Here is a 27,882-nt window from a genome sequence, read left to right on the forward strand (position 1 = left end):
AATTTGCACAAGCATAGCATGGAAGATCATAGGCATGTTATATTCCAAAATCATGTCTAGTATAACAAGCAACATTCAGCAAATACGAAATGGGATAACTAATCCTCTGATTACCAAAGTTTCCTCATTCCAAGTCAAAGTAGAGAGAGCAACCACGCTGGACCACTTCTTCATCTGTCTTATGCTTCACACGGGCGTATAGTTTGTGCTCAACTGTCCTTGGAAGAAAGAACAGTCAGGCGCTGTCTGCAAACGGAGGAAATAAAAACAGATGTCAAGCACCAACATGTATCAAGATACAAGAAAAAGATTTTGTACGCCCATGATAGTACTATCAATATCATGGTACGAAAAGTGGCTTGTGTGTCAAACATCTTTTTCTCCTAATTTGCATGTATTCATGAAAACAACAATGGAAGCATTACCCGGCCATTTCAATAGCTATGTAGAATTGATTAACATATGCCTCCATTAATTAGAGACTACAAGCATTAAATAAAAGGAGATGATAAACCATCAATCTAAAATAGTCCAGGCTCCCAAGAATTGAGGTTTTAGATCAATACCATCGCTATCCACAGCAGGCATGTTCTCCATATCAAATTGCCGGTTAAGGTCTTCATCATCAACACAATCCTCATCGTCAGTTTCTCTACACAATTGTTCAGGTGACATGGTTGACGAATCAACCGGCAAGTTGTCTGAATCTCCTCGGGTCAGTGGATTGAGCGTCTCCGGGCTAGTTTCATTAACTGAGACATAATGAATAACATCAGTATCACTCTCATCTTCAGTTTCAAGAGTCTCCGACCCATCATCGTCATCATCAGCATCATCATGCACGTCCGAGGTCTTGTGGCGAATATTATAAACATTCCTATTGGTTATCTTGTGTACCGCATGCCAACTTCCCCCCCAATTCGGGTCCTTGATGTAGAATACTTGCAACGTTTGGCAAGCGAGGGCGAACGGCTCATCTTTATACCATTGCCTAGAAGTATTAACACTCGTGAAGTGCTCCCCAACATGTATCCCCCTTCTTCTATCACCAATGTCCCACCAATCACATTTAAACAAGAAACACTTACGCCACCCCATATAGCGTAATTCTATGATGTCTTGCAACACGCCGTAGAAGTCAACAGGCACTCCTTCATGGTCGCCATGAACAACAACCCCACTGTTTTGGGTGCGGCGACGCCCTTCAAGCTCCTTTGTGTGAAATCGAATTCCATTCATTATACAACCGGCATATCTCGCCACCAATGGATCTGGCCCACATGTTAAAGCAAATATGTCATCGGTCACCGCGGGGGGAGTCATTGCATGCAAATCGGCAATCTAACATTAAAGTATTTGACATGTCATTACAGTAATATAGAAAGTTACGTTATCACTTTTATAAACTAAAATGATTGGTAAATGAAAAAAGAGAATAACATACACGTGTTCTGAACCACATTGGGAATTGCATTTGGTGCCTATGCTCGAAGTTACTTGGGTCCTCTTCTTGCATATTGTTACGGTGGTCCCTACAAAGATTCATGCTTTAATAACGTATTCAACATGACGTACACGAAGTAGAATGTTGAACATGCTTTACAAGGGTGTACTTACTCTAAATAGTCCTCAATCTCCGGGCAATTATTAAGGACATACCACGTGGCCTTGGCCAACAGAGCTTCATATAATTTTGAAATTTGGGCTGCCCCTAGAGGGCGAACCTTTTGGGAGAAAACCGATAAACTTGGCTCTAGGGAGCTCTGCCCAACTGTGTCAATGTTCCGTTCCTCTCGATTATGTCTAGTCTCGATATCATTCAAGTACATAGAGCAAAATGTCAGGCACTCCACATGCAAATATGCCTCTGCAATTGAGCCTTCTGGATGGGCTCTGTTGCGGACATACCGTTTGAACTTACCCATATACCTCTCGAAAGGGTACATCCACCTGTATTGGACAGGTCCTGCTAGCAAAGCCTCATCTGGCAGATGAATAGCAAGGTGCACCATGATATCGAAAAATGCAGGCGGGAATATCATTTCCAGTTTGCAAAGAATGATGGGAATATTAGCTTGAAGCCGTTTCAACACTGTTATGTCAAGTGTTCGACCACATAATTCCTTGAAAAACGAACACAACTCCATTAAACATCGACGCACATCGGGTCGTAGGTACCCACCAATAACAACCGGCAACAAATATTGCATCAAGATATGACAATCATGACTCTTCATACCCATGATTTTTCCTTCAGAAACGTTGACACACCGGGCAATATTCGAGGCAAAGCCGTCAGGAAATTTAACTTCTGACAAGCGTGCACAAAAACTCCTCCTCTCATTTACGTTTAACATATAACAACCAAGACTCATAGAAGTTTGATTACCATGATGCTGTAAATGTAATTCTTTCCTCAGTCCAAGATCTTCCAAATCCCTACGCGCAGTAGCGGTGTCCTTGCTTTTGCCTTCAATATTCATCAAGGTTCCCAAAACGTTATCACAAATATTTTTCTCAATATGCATGACATCCAAGTTATGTCTCAATCCCAAGTCTAACCAGTACGGTAGGTCAAAGAAGATACTTTTTTTTGTCCAGTTCAATTCATTTGGTGTACGTTTCCTCTTCTTTAATAATTTACCAAAATGCACATTTGAGACCTCATGTAATTGCTCCATTAAAACTTGACCCTCCAGAATTTTCGGTTTGAGACGGCGTTCGTCCTTACCATTAAAAGCTGCCTTTTTCCTTCTCCAAGCATGATTTAGCACCAACCACCGACGATGGCCTATATAACAATGTTTCCGGCCATTCACAAGCCACAAAGAATCTGTTTCTAAGTTACATGTAGGGCATGCCAACTTACCCTTCGTGCTCCAACCAGACAGATTTGCATATGCAGGAAAGTCGTTGACGGTCCAGAGTAACGCAGCCCTCAATTGAAAAGATTCTCGTTTGTATGCATCATATGTATGAATTCCCTCTACCCATAATTCTGTCAACTCATCTATTAGGGGACGCAAGAACACATCAATATCATTTCCCGGTGCCTTTGGTCCAGGGATCAATAATGACATCATCACGTATGGATCTTTCATGCATAACCAAGGTGGCAAGTTGTACGGCACAAGTAGCACTGGCCAAATGCTGTACGGTTTGCTCATATTATTAAATGGGTTGAACCCATCACTTGCTAGACCAAGTCTAACATTACGAGGATCTTGAGCAAACCAAGGATGTTTGTTATCAAAATCTTTCCATACAGTAGAATCAGCTGGATGTCTCATGAAGTTGGGGTCGTCAACACGCTCTTCTACATGCCATCTCATGGATTGGGCAGTCTTTTTAGACATAAACAGCCTTTGCAACCGCGGCTTCAAAGGGAAATATCGGAGGACTTTTTGGGGTATCCTCTGTTGGTTAGTTGTACTTAAGGCCCACCTAGATGCATTACATTTAGGGCACTCGTCTTTATTAGCATGATCCTTCCAAAACAATGCACAATCATTTGGGCATACATGGATCTTTGTGTAACTAAATCCCAAACCCTGCTGTAAGCGGCGAGCATCGTGGTATGAGGCGGGGAACAGTGCTTGAGGAAATGCTGCTTGCAACAGCTTAATAACCATGTCAAAAGACTTCACAGTCCAACCCCCAACTGTCTTTATGTGAAGCAACTTGACTATGAATGATAGTTTCGAAAAGTTGGTGCAGTTTGGATAAAATGGCTTTCGTGCATTTTCCAGTAACTCGTCGAAATTACCCAGTATCGGAGCCTCAGCGGTGTGTCGTGACGGCCCGTCATCTACATAAAATTCTGTTCTACCAGAATTATCCATAAAGGATCCCACACGGATGTCATCTAACATCTCATCTACATCATCAATGTAGTCATTGCAGTTACCATCATCAGGAACTTCTTCATCAGAAAATGCGGGGTCATTTTCTGTATCCTCCTCGCCGTGGAAAATCCATGCAGAATAAGATGTATCAATACCTACGATGAACAAGTGATCCTGAACCAATGAAATGGGATGGAAAGTTCGATTTCGACATCTCCTACATGGACACCTAATGCAGTCTCTACCCGGTGAATGGGCCTTTGCCAGCTCTATGAAATGTTTGACGCCTTCAGCATATTCGATAGAACACATTCTATCTTCAATATGCATCCAAGCCTTATCCATCTGTATGTGTGACAAGGAATGGTACGAGTTAACAAGGATATGAGAACACTTCTGGTTTGAATATGACGGTTAAAGAAAGCAAGTATATCTAATTATCATGAAACTAGTTGAAGGAAAGCCCCAACCAGCATGCGAACAACCTTGCAAAGTTTCATTAATATAGAAAGATCGAGAGCAATACGTATGGATTTATAACTGTTAGTACATGATATTGAAGGGGGTAGCCAAAACTTTTTGTTGAACATTGGATGACTCTAACACGGTTGTTACTAAAGGCGGTGTCAGGATACCTGCTAAATGGGCTCAATCCTATTGGACACCACCAATTTAGTTTTATGGATGATATGCCCTACTCTCATAGATCCGAGTATACATCCAATATAGTGAACTGTGCATATTCTAAATTGCTCCTTACTATAATGAAGAAGAAAGAATGTTGTCAAGGAATACAACATTCCTACCCTCTCTTCTATAATTACCATACAGCACATGTTCCAAAAAGTACATTTATATATATACATATAACTGGTTTATATGTACAACAACAGGCACATTTTATAAGAGTTTATCTATGAATAACACCTAGAAAATAAGAAAAGAGGGACAAGTAATGCAATATACAGCTTAGATGCTAATGGCCTATATAGATGGTGGTTTTAATAGTTTAATAAAACTTGCATTATCAAGTAGTGAAATATCCATAGTACAAGCAGATAAGGCAAGCATAGTAGGATTACAACAAGAGAGATTCTTGTAGCAAGCAGGTTTCATCTGCTATGGGAAGCAGATTTCTTAATTATAATATCAGTTATTCAGATTGATTTTTGTTGCATGTAAATGGCAAGTTCCAAACTAAACCATAAAGTTGCTATAATTTATGGGTAGACAAACAATGGGATGATTGTTCTCTATTCTCGCATGCACTACCTTGTTTCAATATCCATGAGCCCCTGCTGTATATGTCACCATGGGAAAAGTGGGTCCCATGCATATATTTCAGGACTGCAACTGCTTGGGAAGTAGATAGGCTTCAAATATTCCATGTCGAAAAGTTTACAGTTTCAAGGCCAAATGTTCTAAGTATCATGAAATTGTTCTATGAATGCAAATGCATTACGCACTAGTTATATGGCTCTGCTTGCTTACGTCATCAGTATATTTGCATTTAAACCTCACAAACTATACATTAATGTCAGCTGGAAAAGAGCTTTCAACTTAGATGTATGTTTTCAATTTGAGGAAAATCAGCCCCATGTACGACCTTATTTGGCTTGTAATAAATTAAAAAACCTTATATTACCTATTGGACAGTGGACATAACATAAACCAATATAACCCCCAGAAGACACTATTTTGGGGTTGTATCATAATGTAGCCTTATATTCATGCTTATATGGGGTGTGGATTTGTAGAACATACTTGTACATCAAGAGGGTTTACCTAATCCAATGTACTCTATGACTTCAAAATAGCTCCATTGAAGTCACCAGTCCAATATGCATGGAAAGACATATAAACTACAAAATTGGGACAATCCATAAAATCTAGAAACTGTAATGTCAATGAAGGGGGACTGGCTACAGAAAATTCCTTTCTGGATTTCTATTTACATTTGGGAAAACTTTATGCGTTGGCTCCTTTTAGTCTCTACTAGCTCCATATGCATCCCACGAATTTGTCATGGGATTTTACATTATTCGTGGTAAAATCCCTTATTTTATGTAGTGTATATATAGTACATGTTAAGTGTCAAACTCCATGTTTACATTTACAAATTTGTGGCTGGCAGACTGGAGCCTGAAGCCACAAATTAATGCCTCTCTTTTATAGTTTTTGTCTGCCTGTGTAGTAAGATCTTTGCAAATATATTGTAGTAATTCCTACACACAACGTACTTAATGAAGGTATGTACGTATGTACGCAATGATTCATTATAAAAACAGGAAATTAATTAAGAAAGAAGTCAGAAAGAAAAAGAAGATCATGGCCGGCATCATGTATATATTCTACATGGTATAATGCATATAGAAGTAGTAGACAATATATTAATTAATTTCTCTACTCTCTGAACAAAAGCGATATTTATGTATAAGGCCCTACAAACGGATCATTCGATCAATGAGACACGGTTTGATGATGTTCCTATGTAGATATCTATCTACATAGGAGCAGTACTTTAATTCCATATATATATAGATATATAGAGTAATATCTGAATTTGTGGTACTGCTTGCATGGGGACAGCCATTTAATATATTCCTAAAACACATTCAGCTCATGATGTCTTTTTGCTACTTGTCCTACGTAAACAAGGCAAACAAAAGAGTTTCCATGGCCTCAATGTTTCATGTGATTAAAGAAGTTCAGATGCAGCTAGCTATATATATTTATATATATATTGACTAGGTCAGACAGTATATATATATATATATATATGTGTGTGTGTGTGTGTTACAACATGATATCATGTATAACAGCTTGACCATCAAATATTTAATTAATCTAATGCTCAAGCTAGCTACTGGTTCTTCAACTTATATTATTCTTAATGTGAGTTGTAAATTGCAGTGCAATTGATCTGAAGGAATAATAATGTCGTGCCAAAAGTTGAAAAAATGCGTTGAGAAAAAGACAATACCATATTGAAACAAAGTGCGAAACCATCGAAGGAAACATGCATGTATAATTCTGCCGATGTGGTCTTGGTATGTGTGTTTGTTTCCAAATGAACACCAACAAGACCAGAAAAAATTCAGGCAAAAGGGGAGATTATGAAGATGCTATAAATTCTTTGTAAGAAAAAAACAAAGTATAATAAATAGCTAGCTAGGTAGGCTGCGCCCTAGGCCGTGGATATTCATAACCAAGTTGCCTGAATTAAGTTTATATCCTTGTAGATACATAGCATCAGCACTAAAATATGGTCTAAATCAATTCAAGACATTGACAAAAGGGGGCAGTTTCTATTCATATACTGGTTTAAAAATTCAACTCCGGAAGCTTGGAAAACACAGTCAGATAAAATATCAAGACAAGGACTTTGGAAAAAATCAATAGTAATAAATGTCAAATCTCACTGATTAAACAGAGTTGAATCTATAACAAGGGAAGTGTTAAAATAATGATTAACTTTGGAGAAATGTTGAATCTAGACAATCCATTTTTGTTTTGGGTTTAAACTTTGGAGAAATGTTGTTCTCCATCCTATATTTTGTCATATTCAGTCACACATGTCGATGTAACACATTTTATGTAGTTGTCTTCAAAAAACAAGCGTGACAACGTTTCTCTAAACTTTTACATCTAGCTGGTAAGTTATTTTCCCTAGTTCTGAACTTATATGATTTCAGATCATGATAAGAGTACTAGAAGTCAGGTGTTGTTTGACATATGGGATTTGTTTTAGCATTTTTACCAACTCTGGTAATTAAAGCTGCTTCACTTGACTAAAATGAAAGTCTTTAGGAAGTCGGTTGTCCAACCAGGAACATTACTACAAAGAAGTTGATTTTTGGGATAAAAACTTACATAGTTTCCTTTTTTTATTTTTTATTTTTATTTTTGTTTTAGGCCTTAATTGTTGTGGTTGATTACTACATGGGCAATGCAGGCATAAGAGCTGATGCATTTGCATCACTAGGGCGAAAGGTGTATGGAGGAAAAAATGCACCTTATTTGTGGGTACATTTTCCGGGAATGAGTTCTTGGGACATTTTCAGCGAGATTCTTGAGAAAACACACATAGTGACAGTGCCAGGCAGAGGATTTGGTCCTGGTGGTGAAGAATACATTAGAGTCAGTGCATTTGGCCAGAGAGAACGTATATTGGAAGCTTCAAGGAGGCTCAAAAATCTTTACAAATAAAGGCATTTCACCATGCCTTTTTTATCACTAGAGTCAAAATAGTGAAGTGTTATCCAGTTAAAATTATATTGCTATCTTTTTCTTGATAAAAACGCCTATAGCCAGAGTGCTTTGAACAGAAGTATCTTCCAGCTGGACTCTACTGCATAGTGCAGTGTATGGTTGGGAAATGATCTCTACTGTCAATTATTGGGTGTTTTAAATGCCATATACTAGCTTGAGAACTGGCCCTAATGTTGTAGAATGCAGATATAAATATAAGCTTCAGTAGCACTTACTTGGAACCTGGAAAGATGTTCTGCTCATGTTGATATGGTATCCTTTACCTCACCTGAGATTTTATCGGTACTGATTTTGGTTTCTTTTTCATGTCTCTGTTCTTTTTTTCCCCTGCTTATTTCGGGGAACTCTTTAGTTTTATCAGCCCATTCATAACTGGGGTTGGATTGATCTCCTCATGAACCCAACTGGTTATAGCCCAGTATTACCAGTTTGCTCATTTCACTGCAAACCAATCCATTATAGAGGCCTTTGAGGAGCAGGAGGAAACCAACCACAGAGCATTACATGTAATTGATTTTTATGACTTTTATATGGATGTCAATGGCCTTCTCTGATTCAGTCTCTTTCTGAGAAGGCCTTCAATGGAAATCAAGTATCCCTCCGGATAACAGGATTTGGAAGCAGTTTGGAAGAACAGGAAGAAACAGAAAGCAGATTGGTAGGGAATATAGTAACGGGGTTTCGGAACATGTAATACTTGGAATTCCATGATTGTTAAGAGGCTCTAGCCTCATTAACATAAGGAAAAATTCTCACGAAACAGTTGCAATAAATTTAGTTTTCTATACCATTTACCATTGAATAATTATACGAATTTATTCTGACACATTGAGCCCTGATCCATTCACTCAACCCCTCTATCGTAATCCTAGTAGAACAAGAAGGGAATGTGTTGAATTTATGCATCCGGTCTTTAATTTTCTGCTAATATCAACTGCCAGAAGCAGAAAAATTAGAGGCTGTTCTTGGAGCAGTTTAAGTCTTTATAAATTTCTGCTTATCATCAAAAAATTCTACATATGGCAGTTGAATAAGCAGTTGCTAACACTAAACCATCATCCCAACCATCACAAAGGACATCTATGCTAGCATAGAATCCATATCACAAAGACAATGGTGTTTCTAAAGCAAGGTTATTGGGTTGAAAGTCAGGTCATTGTTCATAAACTGTACATGCTTCAAAGATATGGACATAATTTTTGAAAATTCAAATAATCATAATTTCTACCTCATAAATCATTCTACACAATTTGTTTCCAAACAAATGTATTTAACTTGTTTAAAAGTATTTTAAACATAGGGTTACCAAACAATAAATAATTTTTTAATACCAGAAAACTTATACACTTAAGTTATAAGCCATAATTCCTAAAGATATAAGTTATATTTTCTTTCGTAATCCCAAACCTAGCAATATTCATAGACTGATGGTTTGTTCACTAACTTAACCATCAAAGATATATATTCTCCACTGGGATCAGTTGAAGTTGTTTCTCCATTTCGCATGCAGCAATCATGAACGTGGAGGGCACTGCAGGCACCACTGAAAGTTGTCTCAACACTTACTATTACAATTTTTGAAAGAAAATCCAACTTATTTGGCGGGAATTCACTTTCTACACTTGTTTTGGGAAGATGAAATGGTATTTGATAAACTCTACTGTGTAGCTTCTAATATAGGATTCAATGTAAATCATTTTAACAAAGTCAATATATCTTATATATTGATTTAACACAAGATGAAATATGTTCTTCCTCCTTTAATCAGACTAGTCACTTGGGCTGTATTTTAATTATATTTGGACTCTTTTTTTATTTACAGGACTCACCCAAACTCTATAAGAACTTAGTTATAGAGTCTGCTCTTGCACTTGAGCATGTCTCCAGAGTGAGACTAATTACCAGCACATAACCACTTGAGACGATGATATAATAATATAAAAGTGCTCGATCTAAAAGCCTCAGATTCATACAGAGTAGCATTTTCTTTGTTCGGTTCTTTACTTTAATTAATCTATCTTTAGTTCAGATCACTTAAATTTTCATTAATTTGAAGTGATGATGATCAAGAAGTTTTCCAACATCCCTCTCTTCCAACCAAATTATTATTGGAAAATATCCATTCATTGTGCAATATGATGTGATGCTTCATTGATCTCTTGATGGAAATGACAGGACATAACAAAATAATAGGGACAATCTCTTACAAAATCTTCAAAAGGGTGTTCATTTCTCTCTAAATAATAGCTGGGATCGATGAAATGAGATGGATTTTTATCAAATCCATCTCTTTTCCAAAGAAGCATACAACTTCAAATAGGTTCAACCTTGTCTGGTTATCATTTAATTAATACGGTAGTATCCATCAAACACAACTTAAGGAAATCATATTACCTAAGCAGAATTTCTATTAGATTCTATCCAACATCCCAAAAGAACGTTCTTGAATTCGCCTAAAGAAAGGAAATTAAAAATTGGATTTGGCATTAAACCCCAAACCTACTTATGTATAGTTATGGCTAAACATAATACAGCTCCAAAACTGTGAAGAATAAACCGGACTCATGAACCAGAGATAGACAGACACAGAAAAGTCCAACGATTTACCAGGCGGAGAGGGATACGGCGAGCCAAATTTGAGAAGAGAACACGCCCCTTCGTGCGTGGCGTCAACTGGCGGCAGAAGAGAGGAACAGGGCGGCAACTGTCGGCAGCGACTGGACGTACGTTGAAGGAGGCCGACGCAAGCAACCCACCGACGTTGATTCCACCAGATGAGAGTATTCGAAGGAAGTGGGGGATGAGAGTATTCGAAGGACGTGGGGGATTTTGCAGGTTGGGGGTCGGGGCGTAAATGGGTGATTTCCAATATTGGTACGTCTGGAAGAGGCAAAAGACTTAATTGCCAATTGCCAAAGCTTTTAACACGACATATATGTCGTCGTTGAAGGCCACATTTACCCACGGCTTGTGGCTCGCCGCACACAATCTGGTGACATTTAGGAAAATTTTAACTGACGGTGACTTTTTGTGCCATAAGCTTCATATTGCCCACCAGCGGTTGTCATGGGATAATAAATTCGTGGTAAAATCCCTTATTTCTTGTAGTGTGAGAATATGATCTCAAAATTAAGAAAAAGAACTTCAATTAGGAAAAAAGAATAACGTCTTTGTATAAACAAATCATTAGTGTATCTAACAATATGTGGCAGAAGTAGATTGAGATTGGGTCTATTTTTTTGAATATATCTTTACAAAAATTGAAATCAAATTAAAACCCAAATCCAATTAGGGTTTCAATTTGAAATCCCAAATTAGATTTTCGAAACCCTAACTAACATACACAGAACAAAGACTTCCAATCACACAAATCCAGTTAGTGTTGGACAACATTAACTAATCTCATCCTCCATTCAAAACAATCCTAACCTCCATTGATTTCAAGAAGTTTTAGTCCAAATTTCCCATTTCTAATATAAAAAAGGTTCGAAATACTTATAGTTGAGAGTGAAAGACAATATTTGAGAAAGCGGCCAACAACAACAACAAGGGCGGAATGAAACGAAAGATGTGGAGAGATTCAACATAGAGATAAAGTAGAGCGAGGGGAGGAAAATCACGGGGGGAGGGGGTAAGAGAAGCCTAATGCAGTGCAAAAAGGCATTATTTAGGGTATTTAACCTAAACGACATCATTTAGTGTATATATATATAATAAAAATGCGAGCAGGCAAATGTAGATCCCCACCTTGCATTTCTTTTCCTCCTTTTACCGTATGCTTGCCCACTTGGTGTATGTAGGCAAGCTTCCAACCTATTCAATTGTGGTCTTGGGTAGGTCAGATACGAGAACTTATGTAATATCCGGGCCCAAACCTAAGCCCAGACATGGGCCCATACCCATGTAAAACTTAGGCAAGGAGGACCTTACATGGCATTGTTTTAGGTACCTCTATGTTTCTTCTTCTTTCCCCCTGAATTTTCCTCTTCCCGTTATTCTCCCTTCCCCAATCCTCTTTCCCAAATCTCGTCTTCTACCCCACGTTCCAGCAATTACCATTCTCTCTCACATCATGTTTTTGTTTCTTGCATCAAACTTTCCCTCTCATCTTCTCTCTCTTGTGCTCCCTCTCGCATGGTGCCATCACTTTCTACAAGTATTCCTCATTCTCTCTCTCTCTCTCTCTCTCTCTCTCTCTCTCTCTCTCTCTCTCTCTCTCTCTCTCTCTCTCTCACACACACACACACACACACACATACGCACACAATTTCTCTTATTCTTTGTGTTTTACCCAATTGGCTTTGTCATGGTTGGTGGGTGTCGCAACAAGTTTTGGATCTCTTTAGGTTAGGGTCACCAGAGCATCATCAAACGACGGTGAGAGTTTTTTTTTTTTTTATTTTGTTATCCACCTCTCTTTCACCCTCCTAGTTCTTTTTGTCACTGTATGTCACTGTGCACCTCACAGATTTCTTCTCTCACAAAATACCTCCACCACCCCCTGTACCGTTACTTGCTGCAAGTCTATCAGCTCAATTTCAGGTACTTATTGCTGGCAAGCCTTGACGCCATCACCAACGCCACCATTAGTTGTACCCACTGAAGGTAAGCTTGTGCACTTCTCTCATGTCCTCTATACACCTTCTCGGTTTCTCGGTGCCTCACAATTCTTATTTACAATTGATCATTTCAGATATTTTACTTCCTTATGGTATATTGTTGTTGTCCAACACCATCGTTGATTAGAGGTGTCAAATCATGTTAACGAGTCGTGTTCGTGTCATGTCAAAACATTTATATTATACTATATAGGTCAACCCTAACCCGATCCGTTAAACTTATCTTGTTAAAATCTCAAACCCCAACACGATCCATTAACATAACGTCTCGTGTCGTGTCAACCCATTTTGACCCATTAGTAAATATTACGAAATATGTTAACATGATACAATACGATCCATTTCAAACTGTTTATATAAATGGAGTTGAAAATGTCTGAAATTAACCTGTTTGACCTGATTAAATTTAGCATAATTTTATATAATGTTAAAATCACAATATCTATAAAAATAATAAAACTAAACACAAGTCCAAAATTACAATTTAAACAATAAAAATATCGAAATTAAAATTTTAACAATTTTAATTATGGGTAGAATGGTATAATTGTAATTTTAACTTTATTAACGTGTCATAATGGGTTATAACAGGTCAAAATGGGTTGATCCATTTTCAACCCGTTAAATAATCGTGTCTTAATAGGTCTATCCATTTTAACCCAAACTCATTAAGACTAAATCCTAACCCGCTATTATAATGTCGTTTTCGTATTGGGTTAACAGGTCGTGTAACATATTGCCACCCCTATCGTTGATCTTTCACGTTCATCGGACTAAATGCATGAAACCTTGGGTAATATAATCTAGAGCGCTAGTAGTATTTTAGTTTTATTATGTTTGTGATTTGTACCTTTGCTTTATAAATGGAACTTAAGGGCTGTGTAATGGTTCATGACTACAAGAAAAATGGATATTTGTGGTCAAATTTTTGCGACGAAAATGACTATTTGTGACTAAAATAGACTAATTTTAGCTGAAAATACTCATTTCGATGGAAATAACTCATTGCAAATAAGTAATTTTCTTGTAGTGGTTGGTGGTTGATGATGGTTGTCTAGTTGAGATGGGTTTATTGAGGGTGAGAAGTTATTGTTTTAATTGATGTTGGACTAATTGTGTTGGACATGCAATGAGTGGTGTGGATGCTCGGGTTTGAGGAGGGGCTGATTTATCACTGTTGGGTTAATTTTGTTGTTTTCATATGTGAAGGTTTGGGTTAGTATGTGCTGGTTGGTGTTTTGAACTGTTTGATAGGTTGTGTTGGGTTTTTATATTGATGATTTGAGTCCTCATTAACTGTTTTGGGGTTGTATCCAGGCTATTTTTGAGTTAATATTGGTTGTCGGGATGGATTATTGGCTAATTGAGTAATGAAGTGTGTTGGATTGATTGTGCTAAAACTATTGTAAGATAGGTGAATGTTTGGTTTGACTTGTGGGTAGATTGGATATTATGTTGTTGTTTGGTTTGTGTGTAACAAGTGGAGATTGGCCAATGTAGTGTTGAGGGCTGGTTATGATCCACGTGATAGTGTAGTATGCGAAATGGTGGAGTGGGTTTCATACCGAGAGTAGATGGGTGTTGGTTGTCGTTGGAATTGTTGGTTTACGGGCTGTCCCCCAAATTTAACTAGTTATGAGCTTGTTTTATTCTATTCTTGTGAAGGTGAAATATTTGCTAGCTAAGTTATGTACTATTGTGTGGGTATCAACGTGTAAATAAATATTTTCTGAATTGGGTTATTATGACATAGCTAGATTACAATCTCAAACCATAGATAATACACTGTAAGAGTCAGGTAAGCGGAGTTTTTATGCTAGACTTTGCATAAAAAATGAACTGAAGTTCGTTTATAAAAATGTGCATGATGTGTTTTGAAAAGAAAATATAAAAAACGACCTCAATTATGTGTTTTTGCATTACAAATGAAATATGTATGAAAGAAAAAAAATGTCTCCTAACATGACTAGTGTAGACATGATCGAGCAATATTTTGACATGTTGCTGAAATGTGAAAAATAGCGAATTTGAAAATTAAAAATTTTGTACATGTTATGTGAAATGTTCTGGATCTATTTTGAATATCTGAAAATGATATAACTATGTTCAACACTCTGTTTGATATGATACACATCTTAAAAGCCTTTGGCACAACTTTCTAATTCTTTTCTCATTCTGATTATGGTTCCGATATGTTATATGATTAGTACCAACATCTATGATATGAGTGCACCTACTTTAGAAAAAAAAAAGTAGGTTTCTGCATGTTCTTTCCTATGTGCATACTCGAATAATGAATAAGGGAAAGTTTCACAATATGATACTTTCTAGTTTGACCATCGGGGATACCACAACCCTATCACGGGGGTTAAACATGGTACATGATATGATATGATATGAAATGATATGATAAGATGAATATGTTCAATCATGTTATGCCAAAGGGTCTTTGAATATGAACAGTTTGTGAAATATCGTATGTTTTGATAGCATGTTTTTGGAATATGTACTCTAAAAAAGAAATATTTTATTTTTGCATACCAAACTATCTTAAAAGACTCATGTTTACATACTAGTATATGTACTTTACTTATTGAGTTGTTGATAACTCACTCCTTATCTTCACAATATTTTTTAGATAATGTTGATGATTCAGTTGGGGTCAGCAATAGAAATTTGAGCTTGGCTAGTTGAGGATAGGAAGTCGAGTACCTAAAGGTACCAATGCTAGTAGAAGGGTTTCGTTTGATGATTTGGATTTCCTTATGTTATTTGGAGTTTAGAGAGACTTATAGAATTATCAGTTTATTTTATTAAGACTTGTAGAATTATCAATTTATTTTTTTGAGACTATTGGAAGATTGTGGAGACATTGAATTATGTTATTTGATATATTTCTTTGATGACCTTGTGGAGGAATTTATGTTTTAAGTTGAAAATGATAAATGTATGTTTTGTTTTGAATCTTTTGGAGATCTCATTTGTATTGAGAGATATGATTTTAGGTGACAAGTAGTAGTTCTCTGACCTATCCAGGCTCGCAGTGTTACAACCTAGCCATCACCCCTATAAGCTCACTACAATAAATTTGACTTTTAGGAACACATTTTTTTTTTCATCCTTAAAAGTCACTTTTATGGACGAAATCCAAATCTCGTCCTAAAAATAGCCCGAATTGTAATTACCATTCGAACAGTAATATTTAGTGGCGAAATCATTCGTCCCTAAAATTGATTGTTCGTTCGAACGATTTATTATATATGTTCGAACTGTGTTAATTCCATTCGAACACTAATAATTTGTTCGAACTATAATAATGTCTGCTCGAACCTAAATAGTGTATGTTCGAACAAATGGAAATAGTTTTAGTTTGAATAGTTAAGTTTTAGTAAAATTTGGCCGAGATTTGGAACGCACTAATTTTCTAAACTTTTACCGTTTGAACGGTTTATTATATCCGTTTGAACTTTGTTAATTCAGTTCGGATGGTACCAAATCCATTCAAACATTAATAATTTGTTCAAACTAGAATAGTGTCAGTTCAAACGGGAATACTTTTAGTTCAAACGGTTAAATTTCAATGAAATTTGATTGAGATTTGAAACACGCTAATTTTTTAAAATTTTACCGTTCAAACCTTTTTTAACTTGTTCGAACAGTCAAGAATGTCCTAAAAAAAATATAAAGCCCCCAAACTTTAAGAAGTCTAGGATATTTTACAGCTTTGAGAGAGAGAGAGAGAGTAGCATACCAAAGATGGGAAAGTTTTGGGGTGTATTCTTGAGAAGAAGGGAATGAGAAGAGTTGTTTTTTCTTTCAAATAAATGGAAATTTTTTGTAGTTTGAATATGCATTTTTTCTATTCTCTACTATAATGTTTCTCTTTTTTATTCTTATAGGGGATGTTGGGTGCTCAAAAATTACTTTTTTCGTTTGTATTTGAGCTGGTTTACTGGGATAGATTTTATTCTTGTTTTCAATTTTGTTAAAATATATAAAAGCTTGTACGTTGTTTGCTAGAAATGTTGTTTTTTTGGTATCTTACGCTGTTCTTTATTGTTATAATATTATTTATTACAAATTCTGGATGCTTGGTGTATGCTTGATGTTTATATTTTGTAGGTTTTGTTCTTGGAAATATTTTGTAGGCTAATATTATTATTATATATGTAGTTTGGAAATAGTATGTGATTCTACCAAAATATTTAAGATGGTGCTTAAAATATAATAATGTTTGAATGTTATATTTTGTGAATGAAACATATCATCCTTAAGTTGAATAGATTTGGAAAGACAACAAAAGTAATAAAGTTTCAAACTTGGTCCGTTTCATTATTTTGTACTTTTTCGCATGTTTAAGGCTATGTAATGAGTTGTGTAAACACTATCAATTAATTTGTTATGGTTAAGAATTTGAGGAGATTTTGTAACAAAGATTTTTCTACAACTTTTATATTAATTTTCCAGATTTTATATAAATATTTGCTGCTAGGTGAAGGCAATAAATGGTTATATTTTTTAAAATTTTACATAAAAGTATTTGCTGAGAGCTCAGTGTGCACACTTTTGGTCACAAATCTCGTTTTTGCAAAATCATTTCACTAGAAAAAGAGTTTTGAGGCCAATGTTCCATCGCAAATAGCTATTTGAGGCCATATTAGCTATTTGCGATGTTTTAATCGTGGCAAATGTCTATTTGCAACTAGTTTTCTAAAACAAAAATCCATTTTGTTATGACTATTAGAGATGAAAATTTCTTTTCATCCAAAAAAAAAAAAAAAAAATTCCATTCAAAAGCAATGTTTTAAAAATCGTTCTGTTCCAGTCGAAATGGTTGGAATTTTTCGTGCCGAAACAGTAACCGGAATGGGATAGGTATCTATTCCATTTCGGGTCAAATTCTGGCCGTTTCGGTCAATTCTAGCCGGAATAGTAATTCCGATCCAAAATTAAAATTCAAATTAAAAAAAAATAAAAAAAAATAGCTCTCTTGTAAATAAATTGAAAAATAATGGATAAAATTGTACTTTTAGAATTTAAATACCCCTTTCCGTGCACTAGAAGTATTGTTACTTTTAATAATCTGTCTATTCTTTAATTTTTTTCCTTTATTTTTGTGTCTTAACTCAAGTTTATGATTTTTTTCAATATATATTCATTTTATAAATCTTTAATTCTTCTATATATATATATACACATATACATAATACACACTTACATATATATGTATTTATTTTATTAATTGTTAGTTTATATATACATATAAATATTTGTATATAATATATAATTAATCGCGAAACGGTACATTGAAACGTACTGGTACCGAAATATTCCATTCCAGTGCCTCAACCGGAATGGTCTCCGGAACGGATTTCAAAACTTTGTTCAAAAGTATTCAAATGGAAATGACAAATTTCAAATTTTATCCTAAAAAATTTTTTAATTTGTGAGAGACTTTTTGAGATAAATTTTTTAATTTGTACGTGAGAGACTTTTTGAGATAAATTTTTTAATTTGTGACAAACTTTTTGAGATAAATTAAGGAAGAAATTGAAACCTTTTGAGACAAAAACCTCCGTCCTTAAAAAGCAAATTTGTTGTAGCAAAGAAAAGGTCCTAAACCAGGCGCAATCTGGGTAGGAGGAACCTTGAATCAGATAGCACCTGGGTCAAGAGAGAAAAACTCCTCCTATAATCCAGACCATGCTTGAGTCATGATGTGTATTGTCTATGTTGCGATAAAGGGGTACGTGCCCTCTGCTACAATTAAGACGTGAACGTTGCGATAAAGGAATGCCGCCTCTCCTAATTGGGAGGAGGGTCTCCTTTTGACCTAATTTAGTGTCACTCGAGTATGATTCCCTAAACTATGGTCATGGATGATTTGGGCCGCCCCTGTAAACAATGAATCCCCTCTACCAATGGGAGCAAAAGGGAAGATTGCTGGCGATTTACGTTTCAGAATAAACACATTGTTTACACGGAAGTATGACATTTCATTTTTTTTTTTTTAAAGCTAAGACTCTTTAATGAATATAACAGATTATATAATATGTGATCATGTGTTACATACGTACCATGCTTTTAACTAGTATAATTTTTTTTAATAGTTGTTTTCTTATTCAGATTTTTAATATTTTTATTTTTATTTATTTAATATTTAATTAGATTTATTATTTATTTTCTTGTCTTTAGTTTTTTAGGTGTGGTTATATATATTATTAATATGAGTTTTGCTATATACAAGCAAACTTACGCACTAATCTGCATATCAATACTGATTCATTCACATTCAAAATTTAAATGAGTACTGTTTTTGATAAAATCTACTTTTTGATCAATCATTATATTGGTACACATATTAGTGCACAATTATACTTGCAACTAAATTTTTTCTATTAATATTAGCTTTTTACTTATTATTTATTTATAGATTTTTTTGAAGTTTTAATAACTTACAGAATATATTTAATATTTTTTATAAATAATTTAATGGAGCCATTGACGTGGAAATGAAATGTGTTGTGTAGGCTGAGACTCGATCGTGCAATATGGTGAAAATCCAAAGACTATTGAATCTAATTAACCCTTTTATCTAATTGTACACGAGAGAGAGAGAGAGAGAGAGAGAGAGAGAGAGAGAGAGAGAGAGATCAGACTAGAGATCAGCAAATCAAAATATTTTAATAATAGAAATTAAGTAAAGTAACTCACCCAGTTTACAAATTTCATTACTCTGAAAAGATGCCGGAAAATAAATCAAAACATACCAACTTAGTGATACATACATTTAAGCAAATTCACCATAAGAATCCTCAATAATGCACACTAGCACATAATCAGAGCCAATCCTTCGTCAGGATACAGGTCTAATCAGATCCAAACCGTCCATAGACTTCGGCTACACAAGTCAGAATTCTCTCCAGCTTGTCCACCACATTTAGGGTTAATACTTAAACCAACTTTTATTACCTTCATGACAAGCTTTGCCTCAGCCCTTGGAACTGAAGTATTCTAATAAAGACCGCATCCAAACAAACAGCAATACATGGAACATGATGAAAATTTAGTTTAAAAAAAAAAAAAAAAAATCAAGAGGCTTGGCTCTTGGTAATGATGCAACCATCAGCTGCCTAAGTTCACCCTACTATCCTCCTGTTTGGAGGCCCTCCTCGACTCCAACTTGATTCACGAGGCTCTCTATAGGTGTCACCTCCCTCAGCAGATCCCCTTGATCTTGTGTAAACTGGTCTCCAACTTGATTCACGAGGTCGTCTATAGGTGTCACTTCCCTCAGCAGATCCCCTTGATTCCATGTTAACTGGTCTTCGATATGACTGCTTCATATATGGGTCAGGCTTTGGAGCATTTAACCTTTTCTCTTTTTCCACTACTTGATATGGCAATGGTTGAATACCCAGCAAATCAGGTTCTTCAACATACCCAATCGGCCTTTTGGATTCATCCATTCTTCTAAATGTGATTGATATCCTAAAAATATATAACGAAGGGACACATTAGATTTAAACGAAAGCCACCTGTAGAACATCTACAAGCAAACAAGAATTATCCTCTACAGTTTTAACACCTACCTCTTTGTAGGAACTGCAGGCACACAATGCTTAGCCACGTCAGCCCCATTTCCATTCAAGACAAGAACAGATCTGGAGAAAAAATACTGACTCAATAATTGTTCTAAAATTTTAAAAAAATGGAACGATAAAGGTTCTACTTCGGCAAATGTAATGTCAGTTAAGCTGTGAAGAGGCCAAGAGAAAAACAGTAAAACTAATAAAGAGAAAAGCAGTAGAGAATATGACAAAGGACAGAAAAACAGGAAAAAAAATTCAGCATATCATACTTACCCAACAGGGAGTGGGATTGCAAAGTTGCCATCAAATTCGCCAGGACCCAAAATCTTCAAGTTCGATCCAAAAATGATATTGCACTCACTTAGAAAGGACACTGTGCAGAAAGGCCTCACAAAATCATGGTTGTCAATGTGCGGAGGTATACAGTCCCCTTCTTCATAGATGTTGACAATGCAACTATCAGGCACACAGGTCGGAGGAAGTACATGCCATCTGACCAGCCTTTTAATGATCATCTTGAAAAGAAAAGGCATAGGATCTACAGTATCGTTATGGAGGATACCAGGTGGATTACCATTTTTATCCTGGCACCAATAGAAAACTACTTAGCAGTTTATCATCAAACTTTTTTCTGTAATTATACTGATGACACCAGAGTTAATGAGAAACTACGAGTAATGGTAGTTGGAAAAACTAACCGTTGCATAATTGTAACAGCACCCAAATTGGATAGTTACACGTCCCTTCCCCCTCATCCACTTAGTGGGTGCCGTATATGTCCGTTCTGAAAGAAGTTTAGAGATACTTAAATACCTCAGGATATGTTCCCAAATCAGTTAACAAAAATCATAATGGAAGAAAAAACAAAGGAAATAGAACGAAAACTTTGTTTAAGAGAAAGAACGAAAAGAAAGTCCAATCCAAACAAATTCCTGGATACAAAAATAAGATAGACCTCAGGACAATAAAATTGTACATATTTTCCTGACTCAATGAAAGAAACACGTGCATAAAATCAAAATTTGATCATTGTGCATTTAGAGCTTCCAAATCAATAATCAGTTTCTATCAATTTTCTCAGTAGCCAAACAATAATAAATAGAAGGAAAAGATCAAGGTCAGAATATATCACATTGGCACTTACAATCAGGTGAGAAACATTCCTACAAATGGAGAAGATGGCAAACCATGGTACAGAATATTATTTGCATCTGTCGAAGAGTATATACTTGTGGCATTGTCTTTTTACAGCTATTACACACCAAGATAATAATAAATTCCCAGATAGGAAAATAGTATTTTTTTCACCAAAGAAAAGCGTTAGATTGTTTAGCACTTGTGCCTCCAACTAATATTAATGAATAACTACGAGAGGAAATTATTATTATAAAAACCGCAAGCACCTCAATCAATGATGCTGCTCAAACTCCCCCTCAAACATTAATAGTAACAAAATATGTAAAATCTAATGATTCTTGGATCTCTACCTTACATATTGACCCAATTCCCATTCAAGATCCCTAGGTCAGAAACTCCTACTTGCTCTATGATTCCAAATAAACAACAGAAGGACCAAACTCACCTATCAATAAACCAATGATTGCTAATACTAAATACAAGATTACACCAATATGGAGAATGAGAATCCACCACAACCATCCACAACAACCAATGCAAAGCAATCTATTATGTGGAAGAGCAATCTGTAAATAGAACTGTAATGAAATGATCTAGGCTGTTTGGATAGTGAAATGAGATGAGATGGTTTTATATGAAAGTTAAATAAAGTATTGTTAAAATATTATTTTTTTAATATTATTATTATTATTTTGGAATTTGAAAAAGATAATTTGAAATTTGAAAAAGTTGAATTGTTTATCATATTTTCTGTGAAAATTTTGAAAAGTTGTAATAATGAGATGAGATGAGATGGTTTCTGAATCCAAACAGCCCCTTAAATTGATATATCTTTATGTGACGAGAGTGGGCAAATACAGTTTAAATTGTAAAAATCTATCAAAACTGTAGGTTCACCAAATGCATCTCTAAAACTATGGAGTACATGAGTCTGTCATGTTGATGCCCTCGCAGGCATGTGTGTGAGAGAGACAGAGAGAGAGAGAGAGCAATTCTAGATAATATACATGGGCATTAAAATAACAGAATAACCATTACTATAATGCCTCGCCAAACAAACGAACAATCTAACAAATAACACTTCCTAATACCATTTTTGGGGCATGCACATTGCAGGCATTGCAATAACAAAGAATTTACACAAAAAAGAATATTCCTTTCCTAGTTACAGTGACCTTTTTTTTTTATTAAGTAAGAATAATTTATTAATCCACATACTTAGGCATGGAAGTTACAGTGACCAATTAATATAAACACACCCATGCATGTAAACCTCAATACCAACCTTCATATGCCAATCGGTGTAATCCAAACACAAAAGTAAACACAACTCTGAAGATTTGCAAAAAACAAAAAGACCCAGTCATCGAACTAACCTTTTAATAGCCCTTTCCTTCCGTTCTCCTGAGTTATATACACATAATCCACTATCCTCTTCTGCTCCGCCGCACTAAAGATACCAGTGTGAAGCTCAAGTCCCTCAAGAATATTAACAAACTTTCCCCTAAATCTTTCCAAGCAAATAAAGTCTTTCTTTCTCTTCACATTCATGAACCGAATGTACTCCCTCTGTTCCCTTGGCAGGTTTGTCTTCCGCTTCTCAACTGCCTTCATCGATATCCTCAATTTCCCAGTGGCAGCATTCACATCAACCACCCGTTTGGTCGTTGTCTCAGAGTCCTCCTCCGCCTCCTCCACCTCCTCACCCTCGTCCTCTTCCGCAAACTCGTCTTCTTCCTCCTGTGCTATGTCGGCCCAAGACATCCGATGATGGCTCGGTGATCCGCTCGTAGACTGTTCCCGAGCCACAGGCCTAGACCACCCGTCTTTCCAACTACCGATTGAATTGGTGTCACAGTTCTCATCGTGTTCGTCACTCACCTCTTGCCGCACCTCTTGATTCACCTCTTGCTGCAATTTGGGTATATCCGAATTCGAAGGATCCGAATTTAAAGGATCTGAATTCTCATTCGGGCTTTCAGGTCCGGCATGGGCATCAAGTTCTACGAGACATTTTAACAATTAAAATGTCAATAATAAAGATGAACAAAAACCCTAATAGAAGTCCCAGAAAAGCACAATCAACCCTGAGAAACGAAAGCCACTGAGGAAAAGCAAAAAGTCTAACGTTAACATGTAAAAGACGCTAATTTAGGAAAAATAACGCTATCCAAAAACATAGAAAGATAGAAGAGAATAAAAGGAACCATATTTTCAAAAGGAACAATCCCGTTCCCAATAACTTCACCGTAACTAAAACGCAGAGAATAATAAAATAAAACCCAAAACCCAAATTTAAAGTTGAGATTAAGGGCGGCTACCATGGCCGAGAGAGCGGACGCGATCCAAGAGGGTTTGGGAGCAGTCGGGGCAGAGATCTCTGGAGAGGAAGGGGATACAGTTGGTTAGGAACTCGGAGGCGGTTCGGAGCTCGGAGGTACTGTACTTGAGAAGAAAAGGGTCGCTCGGTGGGACCGAGCGATCATCCATGGCTTAGTCGACTCGGACGTGAGCAATCGGCGACAGGATATATTGAGTACTCTGGGAACAATAGGAAAAAGGGTTTTGTTGAGGTTATGGTCGAGAATTGCTTTGCAAACGCAAGTGGCTATACGAGGACGGGGGGATACATATGTATTTATAGGTATTGCCAAGGAGAAAGATTATCGGTTATTTGTTTCCTATTCAGATTTGTACTTCTTTTTCTTTCGGATTATCCGTTTCAGTTTCCTCATAGAATTTGTAATTTGTATTGTCTTGCACACTATTTTTGTCCCTTTTTTTATAATAATAATAATTATAATTATAAGGGAATCAGGATATGTCTCGACTCAATTTTCGGATTTTTCTTTAGGAAAGAGAATTACTATTTTACTATCTATTTATTACTTATTTTGTATTTAAATTTTATTTTTTATTTTATTTAATAATTAAGAAAATGACTATTAATAAAATTATATATTTTTAAAATTTTTTCCTAATGGTTAAGAATGTTAAAAAAATACTTAAAATAAAATAATAAAAAAATTAAAAAATTCTTAATACTTTATAAATAGTAAATAAGTAGTAATAGAGTAATAAGCCTATCACTATCATTTTCTTTAATTGTCGGATATACGATATGAGTTGTATAAAAATAGTAATACTATTTAAGAGAAACATTATTTCTAGAGAATTATTCTATCCAATTCTATTTTTATTTTTTTTAATTAATAAAGTATTATTTACTAATTTTGTAAATTTATTTTTTAAAATATTTAAAGTGATTTAAAAAATACTTAAAGAAAAAAATTTACACCATCACCCATTCAGAAGCTTTTGTGGGTGTAGCACCGCTCTAATATTTAATTATATGTTAGGCTAACAAAAATAAAAATAAAAATTGAACGCAGTAATGCTATATGTAAATGGGGTAATGATACACTTACCACTTTTTTATCACTATTTTACCACTTATAGTGTATTTATTTTTTTATCATTTTTTTTGAAGTATTTTTTTAACATCCTTAGCCATTAAGAAAAAATTTTAAAAATATATAATTTTAATAATAGTCACTTACTTAATCATTAAGTAAAAGAAAAATTTTTAAAAAAATTAAAAAATTAAAAAAAGTGGTAAAAGAGTGGTAAGATAGTGGTAAGGCTATCATTGTTCATGTAAATGTAGGATATATAGTCATGATGCAAGTCTTTTGAGAAAAATTGTGATTGATTAAATTTGCATATTTTAAACTTATACAAATTATTTTGCTTACATAAATATTCTAAATCGAAAGCATTTTTATAAAATGATCATAAGATTATCATAGTGTTTTTTGATAAATAAAGAATAATGTTATATATAATCGTACAATATATAAGTATTATATAGTAATTTAAAAAAAAAGAAATTTATTATTAAAAAATTAATTAATTTATATATAAATCTTATATTTATCAATTTTTTAAAATAATTATACGATATTTACGTATATAATTTTGATATTTTCACAAACAAAAGTAAGTATATATATATTAAGGAAAATTCTTCTTGTCATCTTCATAATTTATATACCATATTTATTTTAATTTTTTTTTATTTTTTCTATAATAAATATGTAGTGTGTGGATGATAAAAAGAATAATTTAATTAATTTAATAAGAATAAAATAAAATAAAAAATAATATTTTAATATATAAAACATGTGATTTAAAATAATGTGTAACATTTCTCATATATTAATATTAATATTAATATGGAGATCCAGTTTGAACAAACTTCTGTCCAAGTAAGCTTTATGTCCTTTCACTTCTTTCTGCTGGCACTATCTTTTTCTACGCCGTATTTAGCATATAGCGTGCTGTTTTTTTAAGCTACTTCCAATAATGAAATGAAAGTGTTTTATTTTATTCTATCCTATTTTATTATTGTAATGTTTTTAAAATTTTTACATAAAATATAAGAAAAAATTTAAAATTTTTTAATTTTAAAATAATAATATTAAAAAATAATATTTTATTAAATTTTTATTTAAAATCATCTCATCTCATTTTAATATTCAAATCACATTTAATTTTTTCATCAAGTTGTCGAATTATCATAAAATTAAGTGTGAGATAATGGTTGACAAGAATTTTAGTCTTGCTTCATAAACCTTTTAAATTATCCCATTTTTTTTTCAATATTTAAAACCATTCAAATATAAATATTTTTTAATGTATACTATTATGCCATCCAAGTTTGCCCACTTGGCATGCCCATGGTGCACATTGTACTTTCTTTTTTTTTTTTCCTTTTTTTTTTTTTTTTTTTTTTTTTTTTGCTTTTTCCTCTAAATATTTTTTAACGACCTTTAAACATTTTTTTTAAAAAATCAATATACTAATAGTTATTACCTTAATTATTAAGTTAAAAAAAATGAGCGGTCAAATTGATGGGCAAACTTAGACAACATCGTATGATTTTCCTTTTTCAATTTCAATTTTTTAATTTTTGCATATAATCATTACTTAATTATTATAACTTTTTCAAACTTTCAAACAAAATATAAAAAATATTTTAATTTTTTCAAATATCAAAACAAAAATTATATTATAATCCTATTTTAATTTTATAATTTTTTTTTCAGTAGCAAACAATGTGTTGCTAGACAAAATAGTGGAGCTGTTGGTGACATGGTGAGCAACAGACTGGGTGGATCTGCCATTGCCATAATGATTGTTGCAAGAATGATCCCAACTAGTTGGATATCCAACCAATTTGTAACAGGTTTCTTTCTGATGGCCAAGTGCTCCACAATGATCACACTTGGATCATCCACAACCATGTCCTTTAGATTCAGATGAGCAAGAGTAGGAGCTGGATCGATTTATTGTCATATCAATATTTTCAGTAATGGATGATGGAACATGCAACATTTGTTGCTTTTCTTCTTGATGGATGATGGACTAGATCTTGGCAACCGTTGGGAGATGGTCTTACTAATAGTAAGAATGTGGCTCCATATAAATGCATAAGAATCATTTAGACCCATTAAGAATTAAAAAATTTGTTCTGTGTCTTGAAGATGTTGGAGTTCCTTTTAGCGCACCATAAGAACAAATAGGAAGTTTGGCCAAAGCATTGAGTTCATCCCAATATGATTTAATGGTATTATAATAGACAACAACTGACATAGTGTCTTGAGTTAAGGTGCAAATATCACGTTTTAATTTAAAAATATGGGGATTGTTGCTTTGAGAAAACCAAGCTTCAATGTCAAGCCATATCTCTTGAGGATCATTGTAGTAGATGATACTATTGACAAGAGAGTTGTCAATGGAGTTCAGAAGCCAAGATAGAATCATGTCGTTGCAACGTTTGCACCATTTGATTTCTTCTGCTTTGGGAGGTTTGCTAAGGCTGCCATCAACAAAGCCAAATTTAGTTTTAGCGTTTAGTGTCATCTTCATGACTCTTTTCCATGTAGGATAGTTTTCTCCATTAAGAGAAGTGAAGACCAAGACTACACTAAGATGATATGCCGAGTGCAAGAAATATGGAGAGGAAACATCATTTGTGAGGAGAGGAAACATCATTTGTGAGGTTGGATTGTCCCAAACCAAAGTTGATGGTAGACATGATGGGAGAGAGAAAAAAAAATTACAGGATCGTGGGTCGCTCTGATACCATGGTACAAAGTAGTAGAGAATATGGGACAAAATTATCAATCTATTGCTCTATATTTCTACATAATACGCACAAAATTTATATACAAGTGTGCCAGCAGCTAGATCCCATAAATCATGGGTTTAGGAAGGAAAATATCTTCAGCAATAATCCTACACAATTGACTACAATGTATATAAGCAAAGAAAGACTAAAAATGTAAATCATATCATCAAATCGTAATATATGATCATCACTCGCATCGAACATAAACCAAAGGTAGATTAGGT

At 34.7% G+C, this 27,882-nt stretch overlaps 2 protein-coding genes across 2 annotated transcripts; both read right to left on the minus strand.

Moving 5' to 3' along the window:
• Positions 1 to 516: 516 nt before the first annotated feature.
• Positions 517 to 4,190, minus strand: LOC122274562. Its single transcript, XM_043083587.1, has 3 exons — positions 1,618 to 4,190; positions 1,445 to 1,532; positions 517 to 1,341 (listed from the first exon to the last, which is right to left on the minus strand). Exons 1-3 carry the CDS (start codon positions 4,188 to 4,190, stop codon positions 517 to 519), a joined length of 3,486 nt encoding a protein of 1,161 aa, XP_042939521.1.
• Positions 4,191 to 19,401: 15,211 nt separating this feature from the next.
• On the minus strand, positions 19,402 to 24,083 carry LOC122319005 (RNA demethylase ALKBH9B-like). The gene is made up of 6 exons (XM_043136858.1): positions 23,787 to 24,083; positions 22,842 to 23,468; positions 21,027 to 21,112; positions 20,602 to 20,912; positions 20,329 to 20,400; positions 19,402 to 20,227 (listed from the first exon to the last, which is right to left on the minus strand). The coding sequence occupies exons 1-6, from the start codon at positions 23,953 to 23,955 to the stop codon at positions 19,876 to 19,878; spliced, it is 1,617 nt and encodes a 538-aa protein (XP_042992792.1). The 5' UTR covers positions 23,956 to 24,083; the 3' UTR covers positions 19,402 to 19,875.
• Between the last annotated feature and the right edge of the window lie 3,799 nt (positions 24,084 to 27,882).

This window comes from Carya illinoinensis, chromosome 8 (assembly GCF_018687715.1).
Source record: "Carya illinoinensis cultivar Pawnee chromosome 8, C.illinoinensisPawnee_v1, whole genome shotgun sequence".
Lineage (NCBI taxonomy): Eukaryota > Viridiplantae > Streptophyta > Magnoliopsida > Fagales > Juglandaceae > Carya > Carya illinoinensis.

Bases quoted from the DNA above. Each gene is read 5' to 3' on its own strand.
- LOC122274562 (XM_043083587.1), bottom strand. From the start codon at position 4,190: ATGGATAAGGCTTGGATGCATATTGAAGATAGAATGTGTTCTATCGAA. The intron at 1,533-1,617 runs GTAAGTACACCC...GAATCTTTGTAG, and splicing joins GAGATTGAGGACTATTTAGA to GGACCACCGTAACAATATGC. The intron at 1,342-1,444 runs GTATGTTATTCT...CTTTAATGTTAG, and splicing joins CAATGTGGTTCAGAACACGT to ATTGCCGATTTGCATGCAAT.
- LOC122319005 (XM_043136858.1), bottom strand. From the start codon at position 23,955: ATGGATGATCGCTCGGTCCCACCGAGCGACCCTTTTCTTCTCAAGTAC. The intron at 23,469-23,786 runs GTAGCCGCCCTT...AATGTCTCGTAG, and splicing joins CGTCCGCTCTCTCGGCCATG to AACTTGATGCCCATGCCGGA. The intron at 20,228-20,328 runs GTAGGTGTTAAA...ATATATTTTTAG, and splicing joins CCTGCAGTTCCTACAAAGAG to GATATCAATCACATTTAGAA.